Consider the following 10,938-nt stretch of genomic DNA (forward strand, 5'->3'; position numbering starts at 1 on the left):
TCTGTTTATGGGTATTATACACTTATTGGATGGTTACTTTAGTAGGGTATTGGATGGTTGGTCTTCATGATAGATCTTTTTGCCGCTTTAATTGGATTGTTACTTTAGTAAGTAATCGGGTGATTGGTTTTCATAGTCGATTGTATGCTTGCTTGACTATAGTTTTTCTTTTTAATTAAAGATGCTTACTATATGGGCAATTGGAGGATTGAATCGGTTGATGTTTGTTGGTTTTTTTTCTTATGTGGTTTGTTTTTGTTAAGTAAACAAATGCATGTATGATGCAAAAACTGGGTTCTGATCTGAGATACTAAAACTTGATTTTAACTGAAATTGGTGCCTAATTTAATATCTATTCGCATCGTTGTTTCTGGCTGTAAACATTGATTTATGGATCTGGCATGTTGTTGCATAGTGTGAGAATATTTTAACTTGATGATTGTTGTGTTTGTAATTGATTGACCCAGTCTCTTGTACCAATTAAATTACTGCTGAGGGAATCCTTTCTGTTTATGGGTATTATACACTTATTGGATCGTTATTTTAGTAGGATATTGGATGGTTTGTCTTCATGATAGATATTTTTTCCGCTTTAATTGGATGGTTACTTTAGTAAGTAATCGGATGGTTAGTTTTCATAGTTGATTGTATGCTTTCTTGAATATAGTTTTCCTCCTAATCAAATGTGCTTACTATTGAGACATTTGGAGGATTGATTTTGATGATCGTGAATGCCAGTTTGATGTTATTAGGTTGAAGGCTTCATTGAATTGTTTGATGTTTGATCGGTAATTTTTTTTTGGTTGATTTTGTTAGGTCAACACACCCTTGTATGATGGACAACCCTGGTTCTGATATGAGATAGAAATTACCGATTTTTACTGAGATTAGTGGCTAATTTAATATCTATTCGGATCACTATTGCTGGCTATAAATATTGGTTTATGGGCTGCCATGTTGTTGTAAGGAATATGGATTGGGTACCAAATAGTAGCTGGATTGTTTAAATGTTACTTTGTCATGTTATCTATCTTGTTTCTTGGTTATCAAATTGAAAACATATTGCAATGGATTGCAGGTGTCAGCGGCGTGACAACCATCCAAACTTCTATAGTTGATACGAAGAATCAGATGGGTAAAATGGTATGAAAATGTTTACGGCATCGCCCAAACATATATGGTGTTAGTTGTGATGTGTTCTCCTTTTTATTTTTGCTCAACAGAAACTAGTCGAGACGCGATGCTCACCATGTTATGTTAGCAACTTGTTTTCCCATTTTGAAGAACAGAACGAGAATGCAAAATTGGCTAAGATTGAAGCTATTGGGTTTGGTTTCCTGAGGCAGATACCTTAATGGTCAAATCAACCATGCGGTTCACGACTATACAAAATCAAACTAGAGTCCAAACCTCGTGACTAAAATCCATCTCTTCACTTTCAATCTCAAAAACATCCAATAGTAGCATGGCCTACAATCGCAAAATAAACGCACAAATCCAAATCAGGAAACCTAGTTGGAGAAACTCTTAGTAAATGTCATGTACATAGATCCTTACTAAACACCACAGAAAAGCGAGAAAAATATAATTTTTTTTCCTCGGGTGTGTTTCTTTTTTTTTTATTCTTGTTCAGCAATGAAATGTATTATCTAACTCCTATTTAAGATTCCACGAGGTACAGTACATGTACACATGCTCATGAAGTCACGCCACCTATTGCTTAATTCAATAAATTATAAACAAGTTTTCTTTTATTCTTTGATCATAATTCAATTTAAACTAGTTGCTTTAATTTTAGAAGTATGGATTATTTTGACTTTTCAAAGAATTCAATGTACACGAGAGGATGGTTACTGTCCCAAACATGAGAATACAGGATAAAACTAGAATCGAAACCTCGTAACCAAGATTCATCTCTTCACTTCCAACCTCAGTAACATCCAACAGTGACATGCCTATAATCACAAAATAAACACGCAAAATCGAATCATGAAAACTAATTAGATAAACTATTAGTAAATGAGATGTATATAAATTCTCGCTAAACACCACAGAGAAAGAGACATAAATATAAATCAACCACATCATCTTACCCATTTTAATCTGGAAAAAAAAAGCATTAATATCACCTATTGATAGTAATTGAATTACTTATTTTATTTTACCAATTATATAGGCATTTTAACTACTATTATTCTCTGTGTTACATGATACTATATACCACAAATATCAACATGCAACACATACAACCACCATGCACTTATTTCATTCCTCAGTTTTAGAGTCCAAGGTCACTAGAGTTGCCTTTTTAATTCATACACTGTCTATCATGTATACTCATACATATATGCGTAATCTAAAGATGCAGAAGCATTCTATTATATTTAATTTACATTTTCAGGAAAACTCTTAATAATAACAATACAGTTAGTTCTATTTTATATTATTTAACAATATACTACACTAATAAGGTTCAAGCGGTCTATGGACATCATGCACAAAATCATGGGTGATTATTTATTAAGTAGCAAGTTGTCCAGTATACCAATTATATTGCTTATACATGCTGGTTTAACTTTGGATATTTAAAACATGCATATACTCCATCACTGATTAACACATGCATATACTCCATACATAATTGTGCACCATGAATTTAAAACCAGCACAAATATGGTTGCATGAAGAATATTCATGTTCCATCCAAGTAAGCATTTAACATAAAATAAAACATTCCACTTGCATTGACGATGAACATCTAAATCTTATGGAAATAACCATCCATTATCAATGAGTCAACGAACCATGTTCACCTTATTAGATTGCTCACCGTCAGCGACGAAATGGTCGGGAGCATTTTCATGTGGCTTCGATGAATTGTGATCAACAACGGAGGATGGAACATGACACGGCGATTGAACGACATTACACGCCATTTACGAACTTCCACGCGGTGATGGACGTATCAAAGGAAAGACACTCGTGACTCCTTTATCTTGCACTGTCAATGGCCAGAGGAAGGCACACGTCGGCTGTGACGGAGTCGTTGCAGGTGGACTTGATGCGGTGCCACTAGAACGAGCCACACGATCAGAATGCGTTGTTGGGCGTTCACCGGTGCAGACGTCGGTGTCAGACGGAACGACTCCCGGTGATAAAACATGAGACATGGAGAAGATGAGTTACCACCATCGGTGAAAAGGTCTGCATTTTTTGTTAGTTCTCACTGTTCAGAGAGAGATGGTCGTGATTTTTGTTTTTAAATAACTGAATCCTAATTTTTTTCAAAATTCAAATTAGCAAATCTTTATAATTGATGATTTGACTATAATTTGATTTTAATTTTATTTTATTTTAACCTCGTTGTACACATTGTACACAAATGATATTGGTTTCTCATATTTTTTCTATCAAAAAAGATTATATTTAATGATATTTGAAAATAATAACTCTTGCATGTGTATAAATAGAGTAGTGTGGTACGAGATAAATGACACACATAATATCAAATATAAAACACTTTTATTTCTATATAGAGATATATGCTACAACATATACTATTAATGAATATATATGAATCATCTCAATTATATTAAAATAATAGTATTAATAAATATTAATACTAGAATTTTTTATTTACATTTTATTATTTTATATTTATTTCTTTTATTTATTTATTTATTTTGCAACAAAATCGGATTATTAAAATAGAAATCTTAAAGTATTTGCAAAACGACGGCGTATAGGGAGTGGTTCTCATAACCTAATGAGCTCGCTCACTCTTGCCCGTTAGCAGTTCCACTCATTTCCAGCTCTTCCCACTCTCCCTCCTCCGATCGCCACCGTTCCGCCGCCGCCGCATCAGCCTCCAATCGCCGTCGTCCACTACCAATGAATGAATGAATGAATGAATGAAACCTCCCGTCGACAACAACAACAACAACATATATCACCATGCTTTCTCGTTTGATTCCAAAATCCTACTCCCATCTCAGACGCTTCCTCTCTCCCTCCCCGAAACCCTACACGTTCCCGCCGCAAACCAAAATCCACAATTTGCCCCTCAATCCCTTCTTCACCGCCACTCCCAAACCCTTCTCCACCAACAACAATAACAATGGCAAGGGGAAGGAACCGTATTCTCCACCCGCGTGGAAGGACTTTCGCGACACTGAAGAAAATTTCCCTGCTTTCTTCGACGATGAAGAAATGAACAACATGCCTCCGGGGGAAAATCGAGGAGGAGAAGAAGAATGTTTTCCTTTGGGGAGGAAGGAGGAGAATAAGGTGGTGGAGGAGGAGAAATGGTACTTGCAAGAGAAGGGTGTTGATGATGAAGATGAGAGTTCAATATTCAAAGGGATTGATAATGAGGGAAATAAAGTAAAAGATGGTTCTGGTGGGCACCTTGGGGTGGGTGCATCGGATTTTCAACCTTGGAGCTTGAAGGAGGAGAAGGACGGTGATGAAGTGAAGGAAGATGATGTGTTTGCTTTTCAAGACGAGAATATTGAAGGGATGAAGGGTGAGTTCAGTGCTGTGGAAGGTGAAAAAAGTAAGGAAGATATTGAGAAGCTTGAGAAGGAAGAGAAAGAGCTCACTGCTGTACTCAAAGGTTACTATACTATGATTCAACCTTTTTATTTATTTGAGTATTTATATATTATTCTTTTATTAATTGTGCATATTTCTTGGTTGTTGTTGATTCTGCCATGCTTGGTCTAGAGAATAGTTAGGTGCTGGTATTGTGTGTAATGTAAATGTGAATGTTGGATTATCTTTTGATGATAACTGAAGTTGCTCTTGACCTGATGCCATCTTATAGTTCTGATTTCTTCTAGATTTATTGTTTCTGGCATTTTGAGAATCCGGGGCTCTAACTTTTATTATATATGGTTTTAATTTCCAAGAGATTACTCAGAATGATAGTGAAGCTGCATTTGTTATTTATGTGGGATTTGTTTCTTTTTAACTTTGCACATTGTCATCATGATGGAGTTGTTTTGTTTTCTTGAACCTGATGTGGTACAACAGGCCCAAACCGAGCTTTTGGTGATTTGATTGCTGCTTCTGGAATCACGGATGAAATGCTTGACAGTTTGATTGCGTTGAAAGACTTAGAAGGAGTCGAGGGATTGCCCCCTCTTAGAGTAATAGAAGACATGCGCTACGAGAGGAATACTAGAAAATCCACTAGAGCTGAAATGGAGCGTCTAAAGCAAGAGGAAGCTGCAAAAGCAAGAGTGAGACAAGTTGACGAGAAAGGACGTGCTTATGGAACGGGAAGAAGAAAATGTAGCATAGCACGTGTCTGGGTTCAACCTGGTGATGGTAAATTTATTGTTAATGATAAAGAATTTGATGTTTATTTCCCTATGCTTGAGCATCGTGCTACTCTCCTTCGACCTTTCTCCGAGACAAAGACATTAGGACTTTGGGATGTCAGTTGTACTGTGAAAGGAGGCGGTGTTTCAGGTATGGTCAATGACTTAGTTTTCTTATAAATGCATAATTCCCATGAATGGCATCAGTTTCTATATTTACACTGTAGTAATTTCTCTGTTTCTTTAAGAATGCCGTTAAATAAAAAAAACTTGTGCTTTGCGAAGTTGGCCGCACTTCTATTCAACTTCCAGTGGATGATAATTATAAACCGAGGATAAGAATCTGAGTGGAAGTTGCACGGAAGTGCCTAGTTGGTAACATATAAGGGTTCAATTGTCATTCATTTTATTAAGAAACTGGTTTTCATGACAATAGGTCAAGTTGGAGCAATACGATTGGGAATCAGCAAGGCTTTGCAAAGCTGGGAACCAGATTTGCGTCCTGCACTAAGAAACGGTATAACCTTTCAGCCTTTGTGACCATGTTCATTACTTGTTTGAGCTATTCTCAAGCATTATAGTTTGTGACCATGTTTATATTGGCTCATATCAAACCTCCCAAGTTGAAATTCATTGCTACATGTATTATTCTTTGTTAGCCTTGTGAATCTCCTCATTTTTTGACTTGAATATGTGTTGTGCTACGATGAGATACTAATTGAGTATTTCTTGAATTTTGATCAGCTGGCTTCCTGACAAGGGACGCAAGAGTGGTAGAGAGGAAAAAACCAGGAAAGGCCAAAGCAAGAAAAAGCTTCCAATGGGTCAAGCGTTAATACTTTCAACATCTTTCCCTCTATATGGGTATTTTTTGTGAGGATAATTGGTGTTCCCTCAATAAATTCTTAAAGTTGGTTCAATTTTGTAATGCATCACCTGTGATGTAATCTAGGATTTGATGGCCAATGATGATACTGTAATTGTAGAAAATTTTGTTTACCCGGAATTATCATATCATATTGTTATGATTCATTCACTTTTTGGAGAGAACTCCTGGTTGTTTATTTCTTATCTTTGCAAAGATGTTATCTTTTAACCTAGAAATTGTGGTGGAGCAGCATGTTGGTCTGCAATCTGTTTTTTCAAGCGAAATAACTAAATAAGCATAAGATAGCCTAATAGAATTCTTATACGTTGCGGTGAATATTCTTCTCCTCTGGATTTATAGGCTTGACCGCTTGAACAAGCTATGCAAAAGATAAATGTGTTCAACATGCATGTGTAATTGTTGGAGAATTTTTAAGTTTCCAAACCTTAAAATAGAAGCTGCTTCCCTTGTAATTTTCTTCCATACTTTTTTTTATATAGAGAATTATCTCAATGAATGACTCTTACTATTTTCCCCAAATATTTTGTAATATTTTTTTTTAATTATTTAACGCATTTCTTAAATTAAGAGAAGGAAAAAGACCTACATGTTCTTGAATTCATTCAACCTCTGTTGTTTATTAAAAAGTTAATTGTTAATTTCTTTTGTATGTATATTTAATTATATATTATTACTCCAGTAAAAATAACTAATTATTATATCTATATATAAATAATCATTTAAGAATATGATAAAAGATAAACCCAAAAAATAAACATGTCTCAAGCCTGAAAATAATAAAAAAGAAAAAAATCAGGTTTCTATTAGAGATTTTTTTTTATATTTATTTCTTATTTTCAGGGCTTCGAATGTGAAATATGAATGTCTAAACTAATCATAAATTTTGGACAGTATCACCATTCATAATTCCCAGTTCAGCACGCAGAGGGTGAGCTCTGCAATCTTCAAAGAGACTATTGAATCGAAACCAATCGAAAAAGAAAACGAAGAACAAAGTGGTAAGTTAGGTTTTTCTGTTTTTTCTTTTTAATTCTGTTACTCTTCTGGTGCCTTCTCTCCGATCTATGACTCCTGCCATCAAAATTTGCCGAATTCGATTATTGAATCTCCGTCCTTTTCCCCAAAAGTCTTCAACTTTAGATGTTTCGATTCGATCTAGAGTTGATCGATCCGTATCATGCGATTCCCTCAATCTATCTATGTGTATCCAATTTTGTATGGTGTGCATTTGGATTCTTGTGAGCAAGTGGAACTGATTTTGGTTATTGTGTTAGGGAGAAGGAAAAAGATAAAGCAATGAAGGTGGTTCCGTTCACGCTGCTTGCTTTGCTTCTTGTTGCTATTGTTCCAAATGGATTGTTGGCAGTTCCTTCTACGGTCCCTGCATTTCTTTGGTCTTCCCATTATGACCTGTAATGCCTAATCCTTTTGCTTAATATTTTGTAACTATAAAATTTTGTTTAACAAAAATATATATTTTTTATATGTCAAGTAAGAAGATAGATCATTAGAGTGTGATACTTAGATGACGTATGGTGGTATGTTTGGTTGATGATGTGGATAATGGTAATCATCATTAGATTTAGTTGTGTTGATCTTGAAGCTTATCATTGGGTAGAAGGAAGGTTTTATGCATAGGTTTTCATTAAACTGTTTAGGGATTCCTATGGATTAAAGGGGAGTATCAAAACTTGGAAAGGTGAGCCAACTAGATGTAAAAAGGGTTTTCAAGTTGTGCAAAAGAAATCAAGGGAAATAGAGAAAAACCTATGCTAACATTAGGACTTATGTTTAGGAACCCGTTGGCATTATATCCGGGTTTTGGTTTGTTGATATGACTAAACAGTAGATTGATTTTCTGGATTATTTGAGAAAGCTTACTGAAATTTGAAGTTGTAGAACGGTTTAGAAAGATAGATGAAACAAGCAGGTAAGCAGAAAATGTTGAACAAGGTTAAATGCAAACTTAAAAATATACATGTCATATACTTGTTGATTTAGCCGCTACATGTAGGAAAAGGGTTGTAAATTGTTCTTGATTTTACTCTAGGTTTCAACTAATGTTTGCATTGTATGGTACATCAATTTGACAAATAATTTATATGTTCTTGTATCATTACAGGGTTTCAGAAAATGGCATGAAGGATTCTGTAAATTATCAGATCATTTCTCCAAAAGATCTAGCAAAGTCTGTTTTAGCTGAAGCTGGCTGGTCAAATTTTCTGGTATTCTATGATGGTTTCTTGTTATGTATATTCAGCAATACTCATTTTGGAGGCAGGGTCCCCCCCCCCCCCCCTTCTTATTTTTTTTCTGTATTTTTTGCAAGTTTTTCTTTGATTTTGCTGTCTCCATCATTGTTGCTTTTGTGGTTGCAATTTCTAAATATAAAACCTTTTTTGTTTTGAGTAGTGCAATGGAAAGGAATTTCAGGAGCCTTTGGATCTGGCCCTTTTATTCATTGGTAGAGAGGTAATATATTTAACTGTCTATGTAAGCAGTTCGTGTTGCAACTTTCCTGAGATTCCTGTCGGTGATGCAGCATGATTATTTAATAAACTTGTTACATTTTTTCTGTGTAGTTACAATCGTCAGATTTAAGCATGAGCAATCATGAAGACTCAACTCTTTTAGACTTGCTCAAGGTGAGAGACTTGTGACATACAATCTATGAAGTTTCCACACATAGTAAACTCAAATCCATGATTGTAACTAGATAAGCTTTTTGACTCGGACACTGCTTTACTGTCATGAACAGCTGTCTTTCACCAGGTCCAACATTTCCATGGCATTTCCATATGTTTCTTCATCAGAGGATGAGAATTTGGAAAAACAATTGGTTTCAGGATTCGCCGAATCCTGTGGAGATGATTTGGGAATTGGCAAAGTTGTATTCCTTGGATCTTGCTCCATGGATGATACAAATGACGAAGACAGTGCTGCTTTTCACTCTGTTCAGGTAATCAGAAAAATCATGTAACATCATCTGTTGTCGAATGTTGGGTCCTGTGTCAGTGATCTGAAGATATTTATTGCTTAATTGTAACTTTACAGGAATATTTGAACAAGAAGATGGAAGGGAGTCGTACTGGGAAAACAGATTTGCTTGTGTTCTGTAATGGAGGTTCTCAACCTCTTAACATTGATGAGAAGCCAAAATCTGAAGGTATATCCACTAAAAAGTTATGGGTTTGCTAGATTATGATTTTACCCTCTGCTAAATGCTTGCTTGGTTTTGCTGTATATATGCAGGTGAAGTTTTATCTGGGCTTGTCAGCTCTGTTGATAAATCTGGGGCCAAATATGCCGTTCTTTATGTGTCAGATCCCTCCAGGTTGGTCCGATATCCTTCTTACAGGGAACTACAAAGGTTTCTAGAAGAAACCACAAATGCGTCACTGACAGCCAATTCCACAGTTTGCGATGGAGTCTGCCAGATTAAGTCCTCTCTTCTGGAGGGAATTTTAGTGGTAAGTTTCTTTGTCCATTTTACACATTTAACTATATGCTGGATGGGGATGCTTGTATATTTTCTTTCGTCTCATGAGTAAAATATGATTAAGTTATTACTCTGCTCTTTCATTTCACTTTTCCTCTGGTATTTTTTGTTTCTTCCATTTTGGTGATTAAATTCTGTGGTTCTCCGACTGCATTCTCGGCGCATGCATGTGTAAACTGCTGCCTGTTTCTAACTCTATGCATACAGTTCTAATAGTCTGATGATGTGATCACGTTAATTTGCACAGCCAGTAACACATTTAGGCTTTTTCAGCATCCCATCTTGGGATCTTAGCCATTTTTATTTCTTTTTTGCTATTCGCTTCCCTAGAAATCAATATACATTTGGTAAAATTTTGGTTATGCTATTACTTTCTGTCCATTATCATGCGGCATCTTTCCTTATAAAACTGTTCTCTTTCAATCTAAGTTGTGAAAATCTGGAATATAACAATACAGCGGCATTCATAACCTTTGCATGCTTAGCTTTTATAGACCTCGCTAAATGTCTGTAGAAAGAATATGGATTAAGTTTTATTTTCTTGCATCAACTGAACTTGAAATGGTGTAGGTCTTTGTCTATGAACCCTTCCATTCATACTATCATGTTTATATTTCAGGGAATCGTTTTGCTAATAATCTTGATCTCTGGCCTTTGCTGTATGATGGGAATTGATACCCCAACAAGATTTGAGACTCCACAAGAGCAATGATTCGTTTGTTGAAGATAATAATTGCTGTGATGTCGGGTCTATTGTATCAAAAGTATTGGTAGAAAATATTATATTATTTGTGACTGTGGATGTGGTGAGCGTTCTTGTAGCTTTTTGTTGTCTTCTACTTCAGGGGAGATTTATCATGTTGAATATTGAATAATTTGTATCAGTATATAGAACGTCAGTAAGAGGATTTAATTTTGGTCGTGCCAGTTATCAAATTAGAAATTTGGAATAAGAATCAATTTCATAAAAAGAGTCTTTGGTAGTGCATTTTTCTTGGCTTCTAGCTAGTGCCGTGTTTGGAAGGTGGTCCTGGTCCATCGACCATGAGCATAATAGACCATTATTAAATCAATCCCGCTAGATAACCAACTAAAGTATCAACTATGGAGTCAACTAGTGTATGGACGGCCACCATCAACAACACATCACCTCCCATCACTAGTAGTCACATGTCCTCTTCCGCCACCAGCAGCCACAGGTCCTCCACCATCAATGATGCATCACC

At 35.7% G+C, this 10,938-nt stretch overlaps 2 protein-coding genes across 2 annotated transcripts; both read left to right on the plus strand.

Moving 5' to 3' along the window:
• The first annotated feature begins 3,731 nt into the window (after positions 1 to 3,731).
• On the plus strand, positions 3,732 to 6,374 carry LOC112789264 (small ribosomal subunit protein uS9m). Its single transcript, XM_025831092.3, has 4 exons — positions 3,732 to 4,615; positions 5,035 to 5,475; positions 5,761 to 5,841; positions 6,069 to 6,374. The coding sequence occupies exons 1-4, from the start codon at positions 3,955 to 3,957 to the stop codon at positions 6,158 to 6,160; spliced, it is 1,275 nt and encodes a 424-aa protein (XP_025686877.1). The 5' UTR covers positions 3,732 to 3,954; the 3' UTR covers positions 6,161 to 6,374.
• Positions 6,375 to 6,801: 427 nt separating this feature from the next.
• LOC112789265 (uncharacterized) lies at positions 6,802 to 10,683 on the plus strand. Its single transcript, XM_025831093.3, has 9 exons — positions 6,802 to 7,211; positions 7,488 to 7,625; positions 8,336 to 8,438; positions 8,626 to 8,685; positions 8,796 to 8,858; positions 8,972 to 9,172; positions 9,268 to 9,379; positions 9,466 to 9,683; positions 10,332 to 10,683. Exons 2-9 carry the CDS (start codon positions 7,510 to 7,512, stop codon positions 10,422 to 10,424), a joined length of 966 nt encoding a protein of 321 aa, XP_025686878.1. The 5' UTR covers positions 6,802 to 7,211; positions 7,488 to 7,509; the 3' UTR covers positions 10,425 to 10,683.
• The last annotated feature ends 255 nt before the right edge of the window (positions 10,684 to 10,938 follow it).

This window comes from Arachis hypogaea, chromosome 3 (assembly GCF_003086295.3).
Source record: "Arachis hypogaea cultivar Tifrunner chromosome 3, arahy.Tifrunner.gnm2.J5K5, whole genome shotgun sequence".
Taxonomy (NCBI): Eukaryota; Viridiplantae; Streptophyta; class Magnoliopsida; order Fabales; family Fabaceae; genus Arachis; species Arachis hypogaea.

Coding starts and splice junctions, on each gene's coding strand:
- LOC112789265 (XM_025831093.3), top strand. CDS start 7,510: ATGAAGGTGGTTCCGTTCACGCTGCTTGCTTTGCTTCTTGTTGCTATT. Junction 7,626..8,335: donor TGGTCTTCCCATTATGACCT/GTAATGCCTAAT, acceptor GTATCATTACAG/GGTTTCAGAAAATGGCATGA. Junction 8,859..8,971: donor CTCTTTTAGACTTGCTCAAG/GTGAGAGACTTG, acceptor TGTCATGAACAG/CTGTCTTTCACCAGGTCCAA.
- LOC112789264 (XM_025831092.3), top strand. CDS start 3,955: ATGCTTTCTCGTTTGATTCCAAAATCCTACTCCCATCTCAGACGCTTC. Junction 4,616..5,034: donor GCTCACTGCTGTACTCAAAG/GTTACTATACTA, acceptor GTGGTACAACAG/GCCCAAACCGAGCTTTTGGT. Junction 5,842..6,068: donor GCGTCCTGCACTAAGAAACG/GTATAACCTTTC, acceptor AATTTTGATCAG/CTGGCTTCCTGACAAGGGAC.